Source organism: Centruroides vittatus, unplaced genomic scaffold (assembly GCF_030686945.1).
Source record: "Centruroides vittatus isolate TY-2023 unplaced genomic scaffold, ASM3068694v2 contig_1777, whole genome shotgun sequence".
NCBI classification, from domain to species: domain Eukaryota; kingdom Metazoa; phylum Arthropoda; class Arachnida; order Scorpiones; family Buthidae; genus Centruroides; species Centruroides vittatus.
This window is the reverse complement of record NW_027121088.1, coordinates 385,534-412,955: the sequence shown is the minus strand read 5'-3', so window position 1 is coordinate 412,955 and position 27,422 is coordinate 385,534. Positions and strand designations below refer to the sequence as shown.

The window sequence follows — 27,422 nt, the reverse complement described above, 5'->3', positions numbered from 1 at the left end:
CAATTGACTTAATATATTTTCTGCAATATCATCTACTCTTTGAGCCACAATGTTTGGTGACAAACTGATATTTTTAAATAAATTAGCTTTTTCTGGGCACATTTCTTCTGCCTCTGCAATCCTTAATTAATTTGCCATCAGTAAATGGTTTCTCATGTTTCGCTGTTGAATAAGCCATGTGGAACCTAGCATGAGTTGCTGCTTCTTTTCAGCATTTACTTTCTTAAACAACAATTGCTGAGATTTTAACCCATGTTTCAAAAAAGATTCATATTTTTCTAACCGTAGGCTTCCTGTAAATTTGGAGTAATTTTGAGAATGTTTAGTCTCATAATGACATTTTATATTGTATTCTTTGAGGACTGATATTGTTTCATTGCAAATTACACACATTGCCTTATTACTTGACTCAATTACAAAATATTGATATCCCCATTGCTCTTTAAATGTTCTGCACTCACAATATTTTGTTTCTTTTCTATATTCATACAAATCCACACAAAAGTGATGTAACTTCAAATCAAAATAATGCCAATTAATACTATTAAGAGCAGGAGTTCTGAGTAAACAAAATGCACTGAATTTATCTTAAAGACACTTTAAATTAAACACACTGTATTTTTACTAAGAAACTATAGTACAAAACACACTAGTTGCACTATATTTCACTTTACAGGTCAAACTTGTTGCTCTGAATTCAAACTTTGGAACTGTCGAACTCTCAGTTGTCTCCTGTATTTGTACCACATGTCCTTGGTGCATAGAACATATTCAAAAACTCTCAAAAGTACTCGAATCTTCCATTCAAGTGATCATGCATCAGAAACTTTTTCAGAACCTGCTCTAGCTCTGCTACTCACTACAAGATGGCATTGTATACTTAGACTAACCAAGCATAATTGATGTTTGCGTAATATCACCGCTCCCCACAAGATGGTACTGTACTACTGTAGCTTTGCCATGTTCTGCACTTAACTTTTCTAATCTCCGTAAGATGTCACTACTTTGCATTTAGCATGGTCGTAAGTAGTCATAACAATATGTAACACATAGCATGTGAATCTCCTCTACAATGAAATGTCCTTGACGTTGCCAGTAAATACCAACCGGAATTGCAAATGGAGCGGTGTCCACCCCCGCACCCTGTGCCATAGATATCTCACTCGCCGGCTAGTCCTGAAACAAAAATTTGCACATTTGTAATTCAAAATTACAGTGTGTTGGTATGTTGAGTTAGCTAGGTCTTGACCCTTGGGACTTAGTGGAGGAGTCAGTGTGGCCCTTAGGCTAAAAAGTTTGGAGATCCCTATTTTAGAATAACACTTGGATGGTAAATTTTTTTTAGATGAAAAGATTCTGGAATAGGTATTGCAGACTCCAGTAACAATTAATGTTTTTATGAAGTTTGTTTTCAGAAACAGATAATATTGGATTAAGTGCTTAAACATTAATAGAAATTTTGTTAAAAATGAGTGTTAAAAATTTTCTTACTTGCTTATTTATTTTTTGTCTGTATGTTTATAACCTAATTATTGATTCCTCTTGTAATATTGTTCATTACTTGATTTATGTCTAGTTGGTAAAAAAAGAATTTTATTGGCATTTCTTATTAAATGTTAATTTATTTACAATCACACTTTATAATACATGATAAAGTCCCTCCATAGTAGGCCATGCCCATGTGACATCATTACTTCATTCCCGGAAGCTCTTCTTAATTTCCTTACCCATTGTGGAGGCAGTCTGTAATTACACTGTATAATTTACTATTTTTTTATTCTTCAATGGGTTTGATAATTTTTTAATTGAATTATGCCAATGCATTCTCCAAAGCAATTGCTTGAAAGACATGAAATATAATTTTTGAGTCAAATTTATTTTACTTAAAAATTCTTGTGATTTTTCTGTTTACTTTTATTAACTATATAATTAAGTCAAAGTACTAATATCAGTTTTTGTTTTAATTTCTACTCCTTTATCAAATATTAAATATAATAAGATATTTGAAAGGAATATTTGAACTAAGCAATAGAATCTGCAAAGGTGTTAAAATTTTATTCAGCAAAAATGAGAAACACAGCATAATTAGTACATCAGAAAGTATATAAACATTGATAGCATTATAAACTTCAAAGTTATTTTTCTACAGCTTTCATCTGCAAGTTTAAAGCTGTTTATTCTTCACTTAACTTTACAATATTTCAATTTAAATTTTTCTTGTATCTTTCATAATTAAAAATATCGAATGATGATGAAGATTAGGATAATGTCATTATAATTAATATTGGGTTTGAAATTATGAATTTACATACATGTTTGCTTGTTTGCTCATAAAGTAGAGTAGCCCAGTCACACTTCTGAATTTGCATTTTTTTTTTCTATTAATTATTTGATCTCAAAAGAATATGAATATCTTGCAAGGTGCAACTCAAAAGAAATAGGACTGATATTTAAAAAAACAATAAAGTTATGGTTAAAACATTTAATCATTATGGAAATTTGTTTTTTCCCTCTCACTATAATTTTAAGTTCAAATGAATTTAAGTGCACATTTTTAAAGTTAGCTTCTTAAAATTGTATTCATATTATGTTTAATTTCTTCAGTACTATTAAAATGAGTTCCTTTTTTATTAGCATTTTAACTTTGGATGACAAATAAGGAGAATATGCAGGATAAGGAAGAACTGCAATATTGTGCTTGGCTAAAGATCAAGTCACATGCATGGCAGTATGAGATATTGTCATAAGAAAAGGAAACAGTTATTAGAATGTCATTTCTAGCCTCACATAACATTCTCATTTGTAAACATCAGAGAACTTTTGTAAAATTTCTTACTAACAGTTTCAATATAATTTTGCTTTTTTTAAGGATACTAAGGATTTTATTGTCATCTTCAATGCTAGTTTTTTTAAATTTAGCTAAATTATATAAAAACTTGTTTTTTCTAATGTTATTGTTTTTGTAAAATTGCCTTACATTTGATAGGTTTTTGTAGCCATTTTTTCTAAATTTAACACAAATTTTGTTATGCTATTGCTCCATCATGGATGATTGCCATTTTATGACAGAGGTTAAAACTATTACTACTTTATAATTGGTTTATCCATCAAATTCAGTTTTTGTGGAAAGTTTTTCAAGTGTTTCCAAGGCTTTTTAAATTCTATAAATGATAAATTCAGCATTAAAATTTTATTTAAAGAAAATCCAGTCTGGTTTTTTTTGTTGCATCTTGTATAAATGATTTAAAAAATTGGTCTGTATTTTCAGAATGGTTAATTATGGCTATTTAAAAACAGAGAGAAATCATCATTTTATTCTTCTCAACCATCATCTCCAATGGGACATTTGTTACCTGACATACCTATACAATTTGATATGTTTTCTCCTTCTGACAATACAAGAGATGAGCAGGAAAATTCTAAGGATGGTACTTCTGTGTATGTAATAATTTTAAATTTCATTAATTTTTTTAATTTTCTTAAAATAATTATTACTTTGTTTAATTTAAACTATAAGAAGTAATCCTTATGATCAATCTCCTACAAGTGTAACAACTGAAGGATCCACAAATTCTACAAATACATTTTGGGAAGTTTTTGCTGTTAGATTTCTTGGTAGTATGCAGGTTCCTAATGACAGAGGTAAATGTTGCTATTCATTGCATTAATTAAATATTGATCATCAATAAGAATTTGTTATAATCTTATGATTTTGATAGCCAAAAGCATTTATTTTAAAAAGTTTGAATATTAGCATTTGTTTTTGTCTTACATTGTGATATTTTTTTTAATTTAGGAGAAAATTTAATCTTTGAAACTATGAGACAGATTATGACAGCTCGTGCTATTCACGGTGTATTTAAAATGTCAGAATCGCATATGGTAATTTCTAATAGTTGTTTAAAGTAAGTTATTATTTATAATTATGTAACTTTTAATATAAAATTATTAATGTTTGCGTCTATTAGTGACAAAAAACTAAATTATGATATAAATGAATGAGAATCTAATTCAAATCTTTATATTTTGCAAGAATTGTAGATCCTTCACATCAAGCTATAAAAGCTACATTTTCTCTTGAAGATATATCATTTTGGACAGGTCATAAAGATAATAACAGGTAAAGTATGTATATTTATGACTTATTTTAGGATCAACTGTGTAATATAATTATACTTCCTCATTTTTGTGATTATATGATAGCTATGATTATATATCAATTATCACAATACACACAAAAATAAAATTACAGAATTAAGATATTAAAAACTTTCCTTTACTATTTAATATCTTAATTCTGTAATTTTATTTTTGTGTGTTTTGATTTTAAAAAATCTGAAAATTAAATAAATTAAATTATAGAAATTTATGTTTATTAATTAATAATCTAAAAGAAACTTGTCAGTTAGTTTTCATTACTTGTGCATGAGCAAACTTTTGTCATGTTTGTTTATTTTGCTGTTACACTTCTGTATTTGTATTATTATACATCCTGAATTTAACATGTTTAGTAATATGTGTGAGTTAACTTATAATTGGTAATCTGTTACTGGATGCTATGTACCAAGTTCTCATAAACTGCATTGCTTTTATCACCAGAAATGAGCTTGTCTGTATCAAATAAATAAATATTTCTATGTGGCTAATAGAATTGAGTTCATTCTCAAAATTTGATCAGTTGCTTTTGATAAATCTTTGCCAGTTTACATTAAGTGAGATGAGGAATACAAAAATGTAATAATAGTACAGAAATAGCTGTCTGAGCAATAATAAATTTTTGTTTGCTTATGAGGGGAAATTGAAAATTCTTTACTAACTTTGGGTTTATGGAAAAATAACCATAATTTTAAAATTTTAAAATATACATACAAGAGTTTCTTATGCATTGTATCAGTAGTCTCTAATGCTGCCTGGTAAGAAGTGGTAAAAATATGGATATTAAAAAATAGTAGGTGTTCTATGAATTTCCATGTTGGAGAAACATAGTAATGTGATTCAGTTTTTCTGGGTATTGCAAAAATGCAAGCAAAATTTATCAAGAAATGAATGCTGCATATAGGGACAATTGTCCATTGTAATTAAGTTTGAGTTCATGGTGTGAGAAGTTCTGAAACAGAGCAATCATCTTCCAGGATATCCCAGATCAGACACTTTTTTGTGATTTGCAGATGTAGATTGTGTAGTAGATACACAGTCCATATCTGCATTTTGTAATTATCACCTTTTTTGGCCTCCTTGATGAGTTAGTAGGTCACTTTGAAAGAGGCAACAATGTGAAAACAGCACTTCAACTATGACTGCATGAGCAGACAGACACATTCTAAGACAGTGATATCCAAAAACTTATACCACGATAAGAGAAATATTTAGCTCATCTTGAAAACAAAAACTATGTGGCAAAATTAGGGTATGAACTGAGTTTGCAAATGTATATTTTGAAATTCTGAAATAACAGATTTTGAGAAAAATGCAGTTGGCAAAGAATTTTTGGTGCCTCTTGAACTTTAGTGTTTCAATTAAAACAAATTTTACAAATAAATTTATCAATCTATGCTATTGTAGGTTAATAAAAAAGTTTATGCTTTTCAGTTTTAAGTTACCCTGATGCTGAGAAATGTTTAATAAACATTTCTCAGCATCAGGGTAACGTTTTCAACCCAATATGATAGAACATAAACTTGTCACCATTTGTTTTATGGGACCAAGTAGACATTCTAACTAAAATTAAGGAAATTCTCCAAAAGGGTATAATTAATAATTAGAAACTAAGTAATTTGATACTAGAGATAGATGTTAGGCACAATCTCTTATCTAAATAAATTATTATAATTATTAATTAAATAATTTCCTAACTTTGTTCCGGAAGACAAAAACTTATGGCAAATTCAATGGCAGAACTGGAAAGAGGAATCTCAGAATTCAATGATTTAGAAAAGGATTTCTTCAAATGGAAGACTGTTCTTAAAGACCATACACACAGAACAAAAAGCAACAAAATGAAACAGCTGAAGCATGAAATACAATGGTTAAACGACAATGATTTGGTCCTAACACAAGCTGACAAAAGTAAACACCTAGTCATCATGAAAAGACAAAATTACAACAAATCCTTAGAAGGTTACATTAAAAGAACGGAATGTAAACAGGCCAATGAAAAAATTGTTATGAACGTAGACAGAAAGGTTAAAAAACTTGAAAGAGCACCATTAAGCTCAATATTAACTTTCCTTAAAGGATCTCATAACCTGAAGCCAGGGATTCCAAGATTGTTTGCATTTGCAAAAATAGATAAAGAAGGTAAAGAAGTTAGACCTGTAGTTAAGAAATGCAGAGGACCCACATACATTCTTGAAAAACATTTACTTAGATTCATTTTAGATGAGATATGTAACAATGCTATTGTTGCACAAAACCCAACAAATGTAGTAAAAGAACTACAGGAATTAAGTTTACTGGGTGAACAAGTTGGGGTGATTATGGATTATAAAAACCTATACCCACCTATAAAAATAGAATCCTTCTATGAAGCATTAATGAAATTTATGCTTCACAAAAAGCCGGAAGTTGCTGCATTTACGAAAGATATGACAGAATTAGCCAAATTGATATGCTATGAGTCCTCCTTCAGTTTTGATGAACAAGCTTATAGACAAAAGAAAGGGGGTACCTATGGGAAACCCAATGTCAGGATTATTAGTGTGTGAACTAGTCCCATGCAAATTGGAGAAAAGCATTATCAATGGGTTCAGGATGTATTTTATATTGTATTTTTACAAAAGATATGTGGACGATATGTGCATTATTTGGAAAAACAACAAGAGAATACAAGAGTTTGTACAACAGTAGCAACAATGATGGATTAAAACTTAAACTAGAGCAAAAAAGTCATGAACGGATACATTTTTTAGATATAGACATCCAATTGAAAGGAGATGGTAAAACAACAGGTATCTACATAAAACCAACACATAGTGGACTATGTGTTGGTTTTACTAACTTGAACAACCTCTACAAACTGTCTCCCTTTGTGCACTCATTAGAAGAGCGTATTCCTATTGCTCTAATGTGCTGGATAGGATCAAAGAAATTAATAATAGAATCAAAAAAACAGTTTCAAACCTGGGATATAAAAAGAGTACAATAGATGGACTAATTAAAAGATATAAAGGAGGCAATATAATAAGAACCCAAACAAATTAGTTTAAAATCTCCAAGTTCACTTATAATCAAAATTTGAGAACATTATGAAACAAGTGTCGGACAGAAAACACTCAAAAATAGTTTTCAAAAGAATGCCTAATTTATACTGTATTTTAAGAAATGATAAAGACATGATTAAAAAAGAAGAAAAAGCAGGTGTATACAAAATTCCTTTTGAAAAATCAGGCATTAGGAATTAAGAAGAACTATTTTGGGGTCACAAGAAGGAATTTAGCTATCAGACTTAAGGAGCACAATTATGATATTAATAAAAGAAACTGCAACACCGTATTATCCTGTATGGCACAAGAAGAGTACTCTCTGGTTAAATGGAATGAAGCAACTATCCTCAGGGCTATGCATTCCCCATCATTAGCAATGCATGAAGAATAATCAAAATCTATAAAAGTAAATTGAAGGATGGTTGTATTAATGCCACAGGGATGTGGATGGACTAGCTTCTGCATGGAAATTCTACATAAAAGAAGAAACTAAAACACAAAAATTCTTAGCCTGCACCTGCCCTTATATTTAGAGGCATTTTTGTACATTTATTTCATTTTTATTTTATTTTACATATGTTGTTTTTATTTTATTATTTATTTGGTAATTTATCTAGTATATTTATCTATTTATCTAGTATTTGTTTTAAATTTAAATGTAAAAGTGTTTGTTCTGTCGTTTAAATGTTAAGTTAAAATATGATTCTGTTTCATCTGAAGATGGCCTATCATATTGGGTCAAAAGCGTTAATGTTTAATAAACATTTCTCGGCATCAGGTGTTTGATGATTAAGTATTCTAAAGAGCTAAGTATGATATTTAGTTTATAGGCAGATTTTATTTATTTTTTATTTTTTTGCTCAGAATTTAGATCAGAAATTGATTTTTTACTAACTAAACCTTATTACGCTCAAATTAAATTCTGCTGTTTATTCATTATTATCTAAGAAAAATGAGGAATATTCCAATATACCTTACAAGAAAATAAATATGCTGTAGGCTTGGATACCTAACTTTCAGTTATCACAAATTCAACTTCATCTGATAGTCATATCGTGCACTCTTAACAGTGTTGTATTGTGTATTTACAAAGCATTGAAAGATGTTTTTTTCTGTAGTTCCTCTTCTACATTGTTAATGTATCATATCATTTAACACCATGAGTATAGCTTTGTTTATCTGAGGCAATGATTATATTTGTTTTGTATGATTGTGTTTTACTTTCTCAATTGCATTTTTCTCTTTATTACTGACAAACCTGCCATTAACTTTCAGTTGAATAGTTGTTAATAATCTTGATTTGATATTTATACTGGACTTCTATTAAATTTACAATTCTCTTTTTTATACCCTACCACTGATTATGTTGTGTGATGATTTATTGAGCCACTACTTATTGATTCTATTTAGATCAAGTAATTAGGATACTATAATGAATATTTAATCAGTTTAAAAAAAATGGATTTGAAAAGAAAATTTAATTAAAATATTTAGTTCAAATTCAGTTTTTCTATAATGATGGCAATATCAAGAAATTAATGCTGTATATAGGACACTTGCTAATACCAAAATGAATTATTTAGATTTACTTTTTTAAATTTGCGTAATTTTATAAATATTTTGCTTTAACTTGATTAAATTAGCAAACTTTACATATAGCTCAGAAGTGATTTTATTTCCATTTTTTATGTAAGATTTTCAACAAATATACCCTAGTTTGACAAGCAAGATGTAAATTTTATTAAAGATTTTAGATACTAATTCAGCTTTTTTTAACAAAATATTTGAAAAAAATTTACAAATTTACTTTAATAATTAAATTTAAAATTTTAAATATATATACATATATAACAAATTTTATTTATTTTGTAGATTAATAGGTTTTATTACTAGATCAAAGTCAGATTGTGAAAGTCCTCCAACATTTCATTGTTACATTTTTGAAGCTCATTTGAATGCACAAGAGGTATGTATCAAAGTATTAAGTATAAAAATAACTTTTATTACTTTTAAATTATTAAACTATTGATTGATTGAAGTCAGCTCATACAAATCCAATATTACTTGGATTTGTATGAGCTGACTTCAATACTTTGAGAGTTATCTGTAATATTCTGTGATGTGTGTCAATTCTATTATTTTTTCTAAGAAAAATTAACTTAAAAAAGGGAACAGATAAAATGCTTGAAAGAAGTTCAGTCAAAACTAGTGTTATTTTCTTCTTTCACTTGATTACTTGATATGCATTTCAAATTTCTCAAAATTAAAACTCTCTTCAGTCTTCAAGTAAAAAATTACATCAAGCTTTGAATTTTTCTCTAAACCAGAGAGATCATTATATCAGCTGTCTGGAAAAATCCAAACAAAATATCTCAGGCACTAGCTATATGCCAGTAATTTTTAATTATGCTGCAAGTGCTGTAATTTGAAAGTACATGGAATACTTTAGAATATTCTGTAATTTTTTTGTGCATTCAATTTTCTAGTTTGTTCAAAATGTCAACTAAATAAGATTCTTTACATTTAAGAGAGTACAGCTTTTACACATTAAATAAAACATTAGGAGAAAAGTTTATTGTGAACAATTTTGCATATAAAGGAATTTCTAAACAGACTATATATTGTTTCCTCAAGTTTTTGGAGAGGATAATCACCACAAAGAAGAAAGGAGTCTTGTAGAAAAGCATAAATTATAATGAAAGCCAAATTGGAAGAATTAAAGAGGACTTTTTAAGATGATGGCACAATTTCAGTTTGATCTGTAGCCTCAAAACTGAAAATTTTATCTATATATTTTACATAATGAATTTGATATTTTCAGTTGATTATCAAATCTGATGATGCAAAGGTTCTGAACATAATTCATTCATGATTCTAATGAGGATTCTCATAGAACCACAATGACTGCACTTCACTCTTTCAAAAAATGATGGCATTGTTCATTATATTTTTGAGAGACTGTCTAACAGGTATTGTTCAGATGTTCAGTTTAGCTTTAATATAATGATATATATAAATACATTCTGCAATGTTTATTTAAATTTAGAGTTTAAAGGAAATTTTAAAAAATAGTTTATATTATCAATTTCTATACTTTTTGTTTTGTGGAGTTAATCGATTTGGCAAGTGAGCAGCTCATATAATTTAAATACTTTTATTACAGTGATATAAATCACAATCTTTGATGAAAACTCAAGAATTGATTTAGAAAAACTGAACATCTGAACAATACCTGTTATACAGTCTCTCAAACCTGTTATATTAAAGTATAGCTTTAATATAACAGGTTTGAGAGACTGTATAACAGGTATTGTTAATAATAATATATTAAAATTAAGTTATGCAAAAAATTTAAAAATAATATCCGTTATATTAAGGATTTACAAATAGAGTTAGTCGATTTGGCCTGTGAACAGCCCATATATTAATAAATAGAGCTGTTTTTTCAGGAATTGGAAAGTGATATGCAGACATTGCATATCACTGGCAATCTAATAGTTCAGTATCATATGTTAGGGCTTTTTTTTTTTTTTGGAAAATACATTAAAATGTGAAATGTCACAGCAATCTAGTTATTTTTCCACTGTTGACACAGTGGAAAAATAACTGGATTGCTGAAAATTCATTTTATAATGAGAATATTCTTTTGAATATGCTTTTTAGCTGTCACAGTATTCAACCTATTCTTATCCATGAATGTATTCTATAATAAATTGAATTATTTGCTACTATATATATGTAAGACAATTTTATATTAAGTGTGCTGATCTCATAAATTGTATATGTATAATAATGTATACAATATGCTCTTTTAATTATACTGGGTGTTTGGAAAATAACACACACGGGTGCTCCTGACAAATTAAGAATGTATTCCAACAAGCATGACATACAGTGTTCTGTTGATTGTTATGTTACTATGTGGAATTATGTGAAAATTTAACTTAAAATGTAAAAATAGCAACCTTTGTACCACATAAGTACAATATTGTACTTTACATTGCAACCATTGCCATAACAATAGATGCTTGCAATATAAAGTAAATGTTAATTTTCAATAATTAACATTTAATCAGGATTTACATTGGCAGTTTTTGAAATCATTTTGCAACCATACAGTCTATAAAGCTATCACAGATGGGAAGTACGTAGATGAGACCACTCATCGTGTTGATATTGTCAGATACATCCTAGGAGCACATGATAACATTATTAATGCTGTCCAGCTAAGCACTGATGATGTCAGTGTTTCCGACTTTATCAGGCATTCCTATGGTGTTATTTTCTGAACATCCAGTATAAAAAATTTTTAAATTTTGTGCACGCTCACATATGTAAAGTAAAAGTAAACTTTACATGATTTTTTTTAATTTTTTTAAAGATATGCAATGCACTATCAACAGCAGCCAATATTGCACTAAAAAAGTTATTAGTAAGTATACTGTTATTTTATACATTTTTATTTTATTATTGATATAGGCATTTCTTAAAAAAGAATTTTAGTTAAGTTTTATTTGTAGAAATAATGTTAGGTATCAAATGACATTTTTACTCATAGATTAAAAGCAATTATTGTCAAGAAACATTATATTTAGAAATTTGTTAATTTTGTTTCTTTTTTTCCTAATTTAGGAAAATAAAAATAAAGAAAATATTCCAGTAAGTTGCTATTTTTTTTATGTGCTTAGTTATTTTTGATTAAATTGTTGATTATTTATATATAGTTAAATCTCAGTACACTGATTATTGATATAATGATAAATCCCTCCATAATAACAAAAATAGTAAAGCCTTTCTGTGAACCACAATTGAGGCTACTTGTTTGCAATGGAGGAGAATGTCTTTGATGAGCATCCATGCCTTTTGTTTTGGATTGACCTTTGAAGCTTCTTCAGTGTTATACAATAAATGTCTGACATTATTTTTATTCCTAGTGCCATGAATTCTCTCAACACAATTCTATTGTGAAAGATTATAGCCATCATTTTTCAGTTCAAAAGTGTTGATTTGAGTTTCTTTGGTTTGTTTGGAGAATGAGTATGCAGCCACTGTTTTGCACATTCCTTAGTTCTGTATTCAGGAATTGAACCTATAACTCATCCCCAGTTAAAATCCTGTCAAAGAATTCATCTTCCTCTTCCTTGTAGCACAGAAGAAATATCAAAGCTGATCCCATTCTTTGCATTTTGTGAACAATAGTCAGTTTTGTTTTCCACTAGACAGGATTTATGGTAACCAATCTATCTGTGAAAATATTCATTGAAATAAAATAGTCTTCAAAATTTGAAGAAATTCATCAGAAAGTTCTGAAATCATGAAACAATGTTTATCACACACAGTTTGGTTGACTTTTTTTTAATGAGCTCATTATTCATAATTGAGTGTCATCCTTGTTCACACTCATTGCACATGTTTGTGCACCCATTTTTGAATTTCTTATATCAGTCCCTCAAAGAACTGTCATTCACAATGTTTCATTGTAGATATGACACATCAACAAAATATCTCAACAGCATTGTGCTTATCTGATTACAGAAATAGTATCCCATCACATAACTCACAGCTGGCAGGAGTGACATTGCTAGGAATTGTGTTTATTTGTAGCTACTTATGCACAAATAAAACAAACTGGATGATGAATTTATGTTTAGCAATATTAACACTTACTAAATTTATGTGCAATGCAACATATTGTTGTTGCAACTGGTTTACTTTTACTTGTCAATCAAAGGTTGATTTTGGAAATATTCTTTGTATATAAAAATCGTTGCATATAAGCCAACTTTTTTTATAGTTAGTTTTGTAGATTTATCATTTTCCAAATATTATATAAACTTTACTGAAGATGGCTAAACAGGTTTTTAAAAACTTTTTAGAATGAGTATTACAAAATTATTATTATATAAAAATAAATCTTTTTAGAATTTTGGATTGCAAAACATAATTTTTTATTTGAATTATTTAAATAGTCATGATAGGAATAAATTGATAATTTTAATTAGTTGATTGAAATTAATTGCATTATATGAACCTAATCATTTGTGGATTAGATTAATAATTTATATGGAATTGATTAAATTTGATTTCTTTATATCATCATATAAAACACATTGAAAAATTTTCTGTTATTTATGTTATATTTTGATTCTGTTATTTATGTTATATAAAAGATTGTCTTTCAGTGTTATCATATATTATTGAAAATGCTAGACTTCTTTTATTAGTGATATTTTTCATGTTCTTGATCTTAAGTTTGAAATGGTAGTATCTTAAGTTTGAAATGGTCAGTATGAAATCAATTAACTCCTATTGAATGAATTTGAAAAAAAGATCTTTGTTAAATATTTTTGTCATTGTTATATAACTTTCTTTGTCTTTTATTTTTATTAATATCTTATATAATAATCCCCATATATTAATTAATTTTGAATGTAAAAATTGGAAATTGTGTAAATTTTTATTTTTTTATACATTAATCTATATCTTTTGTTATTTTAATTCTTAAATTTAATTATCTTATTAATTAGGAAGCTTCCATGGAAAATCTTAGTATTGCAGATAATCCATCTGAAGAGCAGCCTACAAAAACATTGGAACATAAACAGGAAAGTCAGTCAAATGTTACTGCTGCTGAAGATTCTCCATCAGCAGGAAATGAAAACAAGGTTGTAGAAGCATGATAAATAATTTTTTCAAGGGAATTTTAATCAAGTTTATTATTAAAGTGATATATTTCACTTGTGTACAGAATGAAGCAATATTAAAAAGATAAAATTTAAACTTTTATAAAGTGATTTATTCAGAATTACATAATTTATTGGAAATATTTATTCAGATCTGTTGCTAAAATTTATAGGGAAATTAATCCAAAAGTAATTTTTTTTAAATTATATAAACACGTTTAAGAAATTTTAATCAATATAAATATTTTGTGTTTAGCAAAATGGTAAGTTTGACATGCTGATAATTTCACCTAAGTTTTTTGATTTTAAGTTAAAATATCAATCATTTTTATTATTAAAAATTTTAAAATTTTTTCATTTAAAAAATTTTTTAATAATTATTATTGGATGAATTTATTGTCCAATTATAATTAAGTATAAACTAATATTTACCCAATTACTTTAATGGACTTTAACTCATTAGCCATTCATTCAAAATATGTGAATATTAAACATTTAAGTTGTTTGTATAATTATTAGGGAAAGAAACTTAATTATTTGCTTAAACACAAGTTATACATTTAAGTTTTAATGTAGAGGAATGTAAATTTTAAATTTGGTATTCTAATTATAGTATATAATTTGATTATTCAGATAAATTAAATGATTTGTTGAACTTGGATTTATTGATGATATAAATTTTGAAAACAAATTTTTATAATAATTTAGACAAACATTATTTTTAAGAGTATTTTATCTTTCTGATAAATAAAACAAAATTATAAATTTATGAAGTAAATTTACTACACTTGTTAAGGGTTTTTAAGCAGTAATATTTATAATGGGAATAATAACTTAATGTATTGTTGAGCATGTTCAAATTATCTTTGGTTTATTTCCAAAATTATTTTAATACGATAAATTAGTTCCATAATGATAAAAGTGTGTGTGACAGACCTTTACTCTAGATAACTGCTAAAACCAGAACTGTTTATCCTTCCTGTTGACAAACTTCCTTCAGAACTGCCAAACTAACATTTTATATTTTAATAAAACACACGTTTATATATTATATATAAACCATTAATTATAGATTATATGTCAACTTGTGTTTTATTTATATTACTTTTTTGTGGTAGTAACTTTAAATTAATACAATAAATATTTAAATAGCTAGACACTTTTAAATATTAAGGAATTTATGTCCCAAAACTATTTTTGAAATATGCCTTAATATCTAAATGTGTGTCAGTTCATATATTAACTATTATTAAAAAATTGATAAACTTTTAAAATTTATAATTTTGTTATGGACCAATACAAAAAATAATAATTCATTGGGCAATTTTGTTACAATTTTTAAATAAATATTTTATATTTTTAATTCAGATGTGATATAAAATACCTCATACAATAAAGTAACAGACTTCAGACTTTATTTTAAAAGAATATGCTCAATGTTTTCCCTTCAACTTCAGACATCTTAAAGTATTAATAATTAAATTAAATATGCTTCTAGCCCAAAGTTAACTATACATTAAGCAGTTAGCCCATTAGTTATGGCCTTAATTAACTCTTTAAATATGATTAGCCAAAATTGGCTTAATCCATTTAAGAGACCAAAATCGGCCAAAGTAAAAGTTGTTTGATTGGTTTTGCTATACAAATTTCTTTTTTACCGAGGGGAAAAAACAATTTTGTCTCCAGTTATATGGAAAGAAGAAATTTTCAGAATTAAAAGGTCTTATGACATCAAGATGAGAGAGAATACAATCACCAAAATACTAAATTCAAAATATTCAGATATAGCTTTAATTAATATTGATGATTCTGAGTACCTGAAATCCAATATTAAAGCTATATTTGAATATCTTGAGTTTGGTTATTTAGTGATGTGATAAGTCCTTTTAATTATAGCTGTAACTAATACATTTAGTAACTAGCTGTGAATTTATTGCTGTTGCAAATAGCTGTAACTAATACTTTAGATATCAAAGCAACTGCTTAATGCAGTGATTCTCAGCCTTTTTTTCGTCATGGTACATTTTTAATAATTTAAAAAGTTGGTGGTACTTTGATTATATGCAAGTCTTCTTTACTTCTATCTGATGTTAAAATCATAAATTTTTATTTATGATTTTATTTTATCTTTTCAATTTAGTTTCATAATTTAAAATTACAATTTATTATAGATTTTATTCAATGCTTATTTAATTCATCACTGTCATTCATTTCATAAATTTGAATAAATTGAAATCTATATTAACTTTTTTACCGAAGTTGAATTATAAAAATATTAATAGGAATCTATAATAGGAATATCTTAAATCATGTGATCATTATCAAATGATCACATGATTTATTTATCACTGCACAACAAAGCTCATTCTCTCAAAGTTAACTAGTAATAATAATTAGATACTTTCCTAAAATTTTTCATCAAAGTAGTGCTATTTGCTCAAGATGACAACACAAAAATGTTTGTCAATTTTTAGAAAACAAAATTTTACATTTGTTATATGTCCATAACAGTGTTATCTTATTATAATACAAACATTTTTTAAATTATATTGAGTGTTTTCATCACTTTTGTTTACCATCATGTTTTGTTAATTTTACAGTATATAATGACAATTTGCTTCATAACTAATTCATGAATGACATGAAATGCTGGTTGTTTAAGAAAACCAATTCTAAACTTACAAAAAAATAAAACATTTTTGTTCTAAAAAATGTACTGAGCCAGCTTCAACATATCAAAAACAAATAGAATGTAGAACTAAAAGAATTGAGTATAGCCTTTTTTAAATTCTAGAACATTCAAAATTTTATATGCAAAACATTTTAACTTCTAAACATTTGGTAATCTTAATATATGATAGGAAGTGTGTTCACTCATTTTCATAGCTAATTCATGTTAATTGAAAATAAATATCATACAATACAGAGAAGAATAATATATTCTATATATATTGGAAAAAGTAGCAGTAGATTAAAATGTAAACATATTGAGTCATTAATATACCAAAAATTTCTAATGTAGGAATATTATAAAGTTTTTGAAGTTACATGAAGTGTAAAGAAGCTGTAAGAGTAAGTAATTTCATCACTTGCATTTTTTTCTTCACAAACTCTATTGGTGATATTGGTAACTTTTTCCTGCATTGCATCATAGCACAAGAGATGGTGTTCTAGCAAATAATATATTCATGTCTTATCATCATTCTTTACACAAGTATAAAACATTATTGTCTTTTATTATCACAAAATTTCCAAATTATTATATTTTATGATGCAAAGAATAATTTTTTTTTCTAAATGATAATTGTAATAATCAGAGGCAGACAAATACACAGAAAAAGTTGAAATCTTTAGGCTAGTTATCCAATATCTGGAAATTCTGTGGAAAACATTAAATCCTTTCATTTTCAGTAAAACAGACTTATTTCACATGGGTTTGAGATAGACAATAAAAAATCATTGTCTATTTTCTAATGTAATCAAAGCTTTTGCAACATCATTTGCAGAAAAGAAAGCTTTTACTTTTCTACATTGCTTTGTCTTGGAACTCTTTTACACATTCTCTACATTTGGCTGTTATGTTGACAGCCAAATGTCTTTCTTGGTACATTCTTATTTCACTTGGAGTAGCCATTTACTATGGCATTTTGTAACAGCAGCACAAGAAAAAATATACACATAAAATGAGAGTAAAACTTGAGTTCTGTGATTTTAAAAACTTGATCTTCTCTGGATTTAGGTCTTAGCAAAACCTGAAATTTTGTTCATCTGTGGAACAATCAAGAATAGAAAATTCCATGCATCCATAAGTATTAATTAAAATGTTACTCACTTCTTGTTAATATATTTATTGCTATCATAAACAATGTAAATACCATGTGCAGGAAAAAGTGCTCTGTGTAATTTACCTGTCTCTTGTAATCATTCATTTTATTTGCATAAATTAAAATTTTGAGGAAAAATCAAGCATTTTCTTAATTTTTTTTTTTTTTTTTTTTTTTGAATGGATTATGATTATGGCAGTTTATATTTTTTAGTATTTGCTCAATTTATAAAAATAATATTAAATTTAATACTGGAATATATAAAAGTGTGATACACTTTATTTCAATATTTTAATTTTGATATATACAGTATATATATATAATAATAATATAATACTTGATGTTTTTGAAAATTATCTAAACAATAAAGATTAGATATTTTTAAAAAATATTCACATTGATACAATTTAGTTCCACATTTAATTTCAATGAATTTTCTCTTCAATTTAGCATTTCTGGAATATTTTTGTACTATTTCAATTAAATGATATATTTTTTCCAGATTGATTAGTTTTAGTCTTTCTCTCTCTGTCAACTGCTGTCTTTCTCATATAAAGTAATTTATTGAAAGTACAGTATTTTATAATAATTATATATAAGTGAATCAATATATGAGAAGGTACCTTTAGTCAGAAAAGTAAATTTTGCTGTAGATCAAAAATCACAATCTAAGTACAGTCAAAATTGTCAAATTTTAAGTTTCAAAGTTCTGGTAATACTTAGAAATGTCTTAAGCTAGGGATGTCCAGCCCATAGGCCACACTGCGGCCCACTTAATATTTTTATGCGGCCCTCTGCACCCTAAATTTTTTAGGTACCTTTTCATTATTTTGGTAAAGTATGTTGTAAAAATTATTTTCATTTCACTGGATACACTTTGATTTTGTAATTGGTGCTAGAAAATTGTTTTATCTAAAAAACTGTTGTGCATGTGGGATAGTACATACTGTTGTGTACAATTCTTTTTGTGCATGAGAAACATCAAAACTGCTGAAAGAAATAGATTGAGTGATTCCCATTTAACTAACATTCTTAGAATTAAGACTAGTACCATAAAAGCAGATATTCACAATATTATAAAAGGAATGCAATGTCAAAAATTGCATTGAATTTATTTTTATTTTGTGTGAGTATAATTTGTTTTTTACTGTCAATAAATAATACAGTATTTTTTGTAATTATATATATTTGTTATTAAAATTTGATATTCAGATTTTGAACTTTTTAAAAATATATATTTACATAAAGTACCTTTGTGGCCTGCTGAATATATGTAAATTTCTAATTTGACCTGTTAGGAAAAAAGTTGGACAACCCTGTCTTTAGCTATAAATGCCCCCTTATATATCCTTCTTTGTCTGTAGAATAAGATACATTCAAAAGATGAAAATTGACTTTTCTGGCTTAGGGTACAGTACCTTTTTATGATCACATCATACATTTTAAATTTCTTGTTTTTACCAATTATCATCTCTCTCTTTCTAGTTTGTTTCAACACCCACTCAAACCACAGTCAGGTTTTGTTTTCTTATTTTGTTAATATGAATAGTGTTTGCTATGTATACTTTTAACAACAATTATTTTTATCATCATGCTTTTTTTACTTTGTTATCTGTCTTGTCTTCAGTTGTGGGAGGAAAAAAAACCTAACTTTAAATTTTCATTATAGCATCTAGATATCCAAACTATTTGATTGTTTATCAGGAATGAAAATGAGTCAACGTAATTTATTGTAAACTGTTACTCATAAGTTAAAAGTAATGATCATCAGCATTGAGGCATTTGTTCCACTGAGTAACAAGTTTGGTGAGTTCATGCTCAGAGAAGATCTTTGTTTCTTCTGCAGGAAATCTGTGACCCTCTCCTGCACCTCTGCGTTCAAAGTAAAACTGCAGCCTTTGGGTGTCTTCTTCAATAATTCACCAAACACCATGGAAGTCACATGGTGAAAAGGCCAGACTGTGGGATGAAACCCTTCAACTACACACAGTAATCAAGAATAAGTACACAGAAGCTTGTTGTTAATTGATGTGACCCTCTTGCATAATACTGAGACAAGCCTACTGCCAAAGTAAGTCGTGACAAGCTTGAGAACTTCAAATGGGAAATTCTGTAGCACCCATCTTATACTCCAGACCAGGGCTTCTTAAACTTTTTTTTATTCACGACCCCATTTATGATTGTGGTTTTTTTCTCGACCCAAAACATATAAAATAAAGATATATAAATATTTTGTGATGATTTATTGATTAGGTAACAATATATATATATATGAAAAAAAATAGTTTTAGAATTTGTTTAAAAACATACAAAAATATAAAATTAAAAATTGCACAAAAAGTTGTAAAATTATATTTATTACAGTTACAAAAGTGTGTTTTTATGCAAATGAACTTTGATTACCTGAAACCACCACCAGAGGGCCTGAACCAGTAATATATTGTGCTAAAGGACAAGGTATTTGTGATTAAAAGTTGTAGCCATGGTTTTAGTTTAAAGGACGCCGGATCCTCTAATAAAAGGTCAGCGTTTTGATCAATTTTAACTTTGTGTGAAAATTTTCTTATACTTTACCTGTTGTTCTAATGAAGTTTATTCAAGCCAATACGCTGTTACTTCTGTGGTGGAGTGAAAAAGGATGTAAGATGGACTTGAAAATTTTATATTTTTGTAAATAGTCATAATTCAGTTTCTAACAGTTACAAAAATTATATAACTTATTTTCATCAAAACTGCATTTTTTGCAATAACATAAATAAAAGAAAATATTGGGCAAAGCTGAAAAAGTAATTTTACATAAATATGTGGTGTTGAATGGCAGAAGAACATTTTCAAACTCACAAATTATTTTCAGTATTTTGCATTAAAATCTCACGACCTCAAGATTTTGCTAAGCGACCCCAAATGGGATCATGACCCATAGTTTAAGAAGCCCTGCTCCAGACCATTTACAATGCAACTTTAATTTGTTCAATGATTTGAAGCATTTTAATGGTCTTGGATTGGAGGTATAGGAGTAGGTCAGACTTTCTGAAGCAGAAACAAAGGACTTCTACAAGCACAGAATTATCAGAATTGTTACTTAGAAGTACAAATGTCTGTATGCTGGTGATCATTATTTTAACTTATAAGAAACAATTTGAAAAATAATTTGCATTGATTCACTGTCATTTGACTATTATTTTATATAATTAAAGTTTTTTTTTTTTTTAAGATTTCTCTCTGATCTAGATAGAATTTCCTGAACAAAATCGTTATAAAATATCTGTTGTGATTAACAGTTTGGCCTTTTGACACGTTAAAGTCAAGTGTCAATGTCAGATGATTAAATACTTTGATTCCTTTAATACCAGTTTAATACCATGTAGTACTGGATGTTAGGATATAATTTGTCAGTTAAGCCAGAATTGGTAAGATGGGACAGAGAATCAGTATATTTATTTTTTTTATACTATTTTATGCATGTCAGCAACCAAAAATGAAAGTCAGTCTGTCTACATGGTTTGCTGAAAATAAATGTGCCCAAATTCAAAACCAAGTTCATTGACACATTAGCCAGACTCCTAGTTTTATGGCCATTTTGAAAAATCTATAAAGAATAAACAGTAACATTTAAAACACTACTTTTTTACACATTGATATAAATTATTTGAATAACTTTTGATAAACTTTCAACTATAATAAATTTAGTATTTTTGTAGTTTTACAAAATAATTTGTCATTTTACTGTTTTTGCAGCTTAGTTCTTTTTTGATATTATATTTTTTATTACTACAATTTAACAAGAAATAGCAATAAGCTTATCCCATCATTTAATTCATCCATGTAAACTTTGAATATATATCAGTTACTGTAAAATTTTAAAAATTATTCTTTGGTTACTTTTTGGTTTGGTTAATTTTTAAACATTGAAAAAATTAATTTATCCAGAAATTGTGTGTGAATTTTTAAATCTCCAATTTACTTAAGTAATTTTGTTAAAAGTATTAAATAAAGCAAATATTTACCTATTGAATTTGGGTAGATATATTGAAATTATCAGCTTGTCAGATAAATACAAAACTATTGTAAAATACCTAATAAATTAATTATTAGTGGAAATTGGTAAACTTATTTCAAATTTATGTGAGAGAAAATATATTTTGGTTGTAAATTTGGCATTTTAATTTTCATATCATACTGTGTTTGAAATATTGAAAACATTTTTTGTAATAAATTTTTATGCAAAAGTTTGAATTTAACTTTAGTAATATGAATAATTACATAATGATTTGTTGTAGTGCCATCTCAGTTAAGCTTTTATAAATTTAATTAAACAAATTTTATTTCAGTCAATTTAATTAAACAAAATTTTTATATTGCACCTTTCTTTGTAAGAATGTTCAATGACTGTTCTAAAATTTATTTACATAAAGGCATTTTTATTTTAAAATGTGCAAATAACTGCAGTGATTTAACTGGAAATATGCTCATTAAGGAGCAGTAATGATAGCAAGGACCTGATTTATCAAGATCAAAGGATCATTCACAAAAAATCTTCTAAAGAATCAACAGTTAAGATACATCCTTGCTGTTCTCAGAGACCTACATGAATACAAATGTAGATCTCTCAGCAAGAATGCTGTTTTGACAATCTGATTGTCTAGAAATACATACAAATTTTAGTCCAGTTTTAAAAAAATCTGGCAGTCTTGTTTCTAAAAGAATTATTTTTTTAATAAAGAAAATATCTTCAGCTCAATTTTAAGAATATTTGGACATTTGATATTTTCAGATTCCTTTCTATTTAGCAATAACTGTTAGAATAATTTGATAATGATGATCTAAAATTTGGTCAAAATTCACTTTAGAAAATTTTATTTAAGAAGACTTTAAAAACTATAGATTTTATTACAACAGTTTAAGTTTATAGAAATTTTACTGTTTATATTTTGTATTCGTGTAATAGTTAATTGGTTACATTTCTGTATTGTTTGTACTCTCTCCAAGATAAGGTGAATCCCCCTAAGTCAATAAATGAATTTAATTGAAGAATTAAATTTATTTTAGTAATCAATGTATCTTAAAATTGCTTTGTTTTCTCAATCATAAAATTGTATTGCTCTTCTTCCAACCATTAGATTGCAGGAATTATAATTTTTATATTTGATTTCAAATTTATATATATATAAGTTAAAATTTTTGGTTTGGTTTGTTTTATTAGAAATAAATTTTAAAAATATTTTCTTTATGCATGTGAAATGTTTAATTGAATCTTTATTTTTAATGTAAGTCTAATAGCTCCTCACATTAACACAATAATTTATATATTTGGTACCAACATATAATATGCATTTCAACTATCATGACTATAATATGCATTTCAACAATATAAATACTTTAAAATCACACAATATGTTTAAAGTAATGTATACTCATATATCAAAATTTCCTTATTCAGATTAGACAATAATAGTCTCTTATTTTCATAAATATAATCTCCAATAAAGTTTATTTGTAAAACAACTCAAAGGATGTAATAAAAATATAATGAACAACTAATTTTAAATCTGAGTAGAAAAAAAAAACCCAAGAAAACTTGAAGATTACTAACTTTATTGAAATTAATATTGAAAAACTGTTTAGATAATTATCTGGGTTCTTACATTTGTAATGATTTAAATTAGAGACTCACTACTGACTTTCTGCCACCTCTCTTAATTCAGATAATTAGAGGGCATTTAAAACTTCCACGATTACCAGACTTTCATTGGATACACAGTAATTGTATGTAACACATATTCATTTGTAATGGCTACATTTCAGTTGATTCCTTTTATTCTACGTGATTTATAGTTTATTTTATTTATATTTAATCCTATATCTATTTTCTAAAAACAGATGCAAGTGTTAGTGGCATCAAACAACTAAGTGATTCCTGTGCATCAATATTTGTTTTTTGAAATAATGAATAAAATTAGTCTTAAATCAACAAGATGATAAACTATCTAGATTAAATAAAATTTTATATATTTTTTATATTAAATTATAAATATATAGAATAATAACTTATAAAACTATAAAATGTAAAAAAAATTAATTTTAAAATGTTAAAATTTTTATAAAATTTATTTCTGATAAGTGCTAATTTGAGTTTGATCTTGTATCATTCTATTTGTTAACGTATTAAAGTAATTATAATAATAATTGTAAAATACATTATTTTTTTCATGTTAGTATGTATTAAAATGAAAATACCATATCAATAACAGTTACTGTTGTTTACATTGTACAATTGCGATAATGATTGAACGCTCGTTTTTTGTACTACGCACACAATGTTAAATAAAGAATGCGTGTCGAAACAAAACAGTCTTTAAAAATAGCTTCCAAAAATTTTTAAAAATTCTGTTTTGTATAATGATAAATTTTAAAATTTAATTTTTTTTTTCAGACCTTTTATAACAGAGTTTATTAATTGTTGACAGAATTATTATTGAAGCACGAAATTATTTTTTGTTTCAATTATTTTTGACAGTTTTTCTGATGCAAAAATTTGGCATTTGTAAATAGTAAATAATAAAAGTGTTTTTGTGATTGACTCAATGTTAGATTTATAAAAACAAAACAAAAAAATATATATATATTGATGTCAATTTTAATAATTAGTTCAAAGAAAAAAATCATAGCAATTAAATTAAATAAATTTGTGCAGTTTATGTATTTTACAATGATAAACTGCATATTTAAAACTATATATATATATATATATATTTGTAAATAATAATAATAATAATTAAAGATTTCCCTTGAATGCTGTAAATATCATTTACATAGTAGATGATATATAAATTTGCACTTAATGTTTATTAAATTTTTTTTATAAAAATTTTGATAAATATCATTTTTTGTTGTTTTAATAGAATAAAACCAAATTATCAAAAAGCAATTTTAATTCTTTATACATAAACTGCTTGAAAACATGCATGATAACCAGTTGTATGTACATCTTAAAATTATTTGATTAAAATATAAATTTGTTTCCTAAAGATTTAATTGTAATGGAAGATGGAAATGAATTTTAATGAATGAAATGAATTTTATATAGTTCTTGTAAAAGTAGATATGTTACATTTTAACATTTATTTATAATTTATTGTAAATTGTTTAAAATCATTAACAATCTCTATAAATTATCTGAAAAGAAAAAAATTGTTAAGATTTAATTTAATTTCATCAATAAAATAATAGATTTATAGATATGGACACAGAAATATTTTTATAGACTTTTTAAACATTACTTCGGAGATGCAGATCTATGAAACTGTTAAAAGATTAAGATATTCTTGCTTGATGTTGTGAATTATTTTACAGGTAATGTAGTAATAGAAGCCAATGTTAACAATAATTTTTAAACTTTATTAACATATATATGATAATTTTATATGTTGCAAATAGGTGATAAATTAAAAAAGCTAGTACTTTTCTACATTTATACAGGCACCTTCTGCCTTTCTTTATCTAGTCAAATTGTGGAATAATGAGTAATGTAGGAGATTAAGTATTATTGTGGCATTTTGATTGTGTATTTGTGAAATTGTTACAAATTTAAATAAATTATAAACAAATTTCTGTTTTCATTTAATCTTTGATATTTTTTAAACTGTTCTTCATTAATACAGCTTTTCAGTTTAATCTTCTGATTAAATATGCACAAATAACATAACAGGCAACATCATTAATAATAATTCGGAGGTGAAGTAAACTGTTGATTCAATTGATGAAAATGATAGCACATTATTTGTAAATGTCAGGTTAATTATTATTCTTTCAATGTTGTGTACTGTTAAGAATGCATCTTTGTTATACAGTATTTTTTAGTGTTATCTTGATACAGTGTAACAGTAAACACACACACACACACACACACACACACACACACACACACACACACACACACACACACACGTATTAAACTGATCTGATGAAGGACTCTCTAATCCAAAAGACTAGTGCAAGGTATATAGAGACTAACAAATAAGTAATTTCAATGGAACATAACAGTTCCAAAAGTGAAACTGGATTTTTTTTTCACCTCTAATCTAGGATTCTGCATATGTTTAATAGCTTGCTTGAGTACTGACCGTCTCCTATTTGCCTTTTTTAAAGTCTTATGTTAAAATATTGAGTATTTACAAAATATCTCACTTTAAAATAGAATTACTGCATTATGTGATCTCAGATAATTATCATGTGATTTCATGTCTTGCAATTACTTTTGATCTACTAATTAATACAAGTCTAATGATTTAAAAATAGAGTATTTATAAAATAATAATCCATTTTTCTAAAATTTTGACATATTATTGGTCAATCAATTAGATTGCAGCAAGTCATGCCAAGTGATATCATGTGACTATCAGGTAAATATAGAATTATCATGAAAACTATTCTATTATGAAGTAATTTGATGAATTAAAAATACTTGAAATAACAAAAAACTGGTGGTACCAGGTTGAAAAGTAGCCTACAGTTCAGCAAAACCATCTAAATAAAGAAACTTAAGTTGTGGCATAAGAATATCGAAAGCAGATTTGACAAAGACTCAACATGTGAGTAAAGTGTACAGTACATTACATAGACTACAACTACATCTCCGATGGAAAACTGTCATTAAAGACCAGACGGCTTGGAAAAAAGGATGTGATGCCAGTAAATACATCAAACTTACTAAAGGTTGGATTAGAAAAAACGATTTGGTCACTACTAGAGCAGACAAGAGCAAAGCATTAGTCATCATGAAAAGACAAACGTATAATAACGTATTAGAGGAATATATTCAGAAAACCGAATGCGAGCGGGTTGACGAAAAGATTATCGATAGCGTCGACAGAAGAGTTAAGAAGCTTGAAAAAGCTAAACTCACTAATTTATTACCTTTCCTCAAAAATTGTCGGAATCCTAGGCCAGGTATGCCGAGATTATTTGCGTTTGCCAAAACCCATAAAGAGGGCAAGGAAGTAAGACCCATAGTTGAAAGATGCAGAGGACCAACCTTTTTTTCTTGAAAAGAGATTACACAAGTTTCTCACCTCTCAACTCGAAAATAACATGTGGCACAGGATCCCAGGGATGTGGTTAATGAGATACAGGATCTAATTTTAATGGAGGATGAGGTTGGAACTGTAATGGACTACGAGAGCTTATACCTCTCTATAAAAATTGAGTCATGCAAAGTAGCGCTTTTAGATTTCATGCATAGCAAGAGCCCAGATTTGGCAAATTACAGTAGTGATTTGATAGAGCTAGCTAACCTTGTCTGCTATGAATCTTTTTTCGCCTTTAATGGCCGTCAATACAAACAAAAAAGAGGAGTTCCAATGGGAAGTCCTATGTCAGGATTGTTGTGTGAACTTGTATTGAGAAGGTTGGAAAAAAGTGTTCTTTGTGGCTTCATGAATGACATTGTATATTTTAAAAGGTACGTGGACGATGTCCTGATAATATGGAAGACTGACCAAAAGGTCGATGGAATTTATTAATAAGATCAACAACAACGATGACGGCCTCAAGCTAAAGATTGAACAGACGTGTTCCTCGCGGATACATTTTTTAGACATTGACATTGAATTCAAAGAAGGACATTTTGTCACCAAAGTGTACGTAAAACCGACGCATAGCCCTCTGTACATTCCGTCACGTTCTAACGATCCTTACCAATACAAAATGGCTGC

The 27,422-nt window shown here is 27.1% G+C and overlaps 1 protein-coding gene across 3 annotated transcripts in view; it reads left to right on the top strand.

Annotated features, from left to right (window-relative positions):
* LOC136969364 (DCC-interacting protein 13-alpha-like) overlaps positions 1 to 13,982 on the top strand; it is a 58,784-nt gene extending 44,802 nt beyond the window's left edge. For 2 of the 3 annotated variants that reach the window (XM_067263497.1, XM_067263496.1), the window contains 8 exons: positions 3,298 to 3,438; positions 3,518 to 3,642; positions 3,797 to 3,905; positions 4,034 to 4,120; positions 9,075 to 9,168; positions 11,584 to 11,634; positions 11,835 to 11,861; positions 13,730 to 13,982. In XM_067263497.1, coding sequence (XP_067119598.1) covers positions 3,298 to 3,438; positions 3,518 to 3,642; positions 3,797 to 3,905; positions 4,034 to 4,120; positions 9,075 to 9,168; positions 11,584 to 11,634; positions 11,835 to 11,861; positions 13,730 to 13,882 — 787 coding nt within the window. In that variant the 3' untranslated portion in view covers positions 13,883 to 13,982. The remainder of the gene's footprint in view (positions 1 to 3,297; positions 3,439 to 3,517; positions 3,643 to 3,796; positions 3,906 to 4,033; positions 4,121 to 9,074; positions 9,169 to 11,583; positions 11,635 to 11,834; positions 11,862 to 13,729) is intronic. The other variant, XM_067263499.1, reaches the window with a different exon arrangement.
* Positions 13,983 to 27,422: the final 13,440 nt, after the last annotated feature.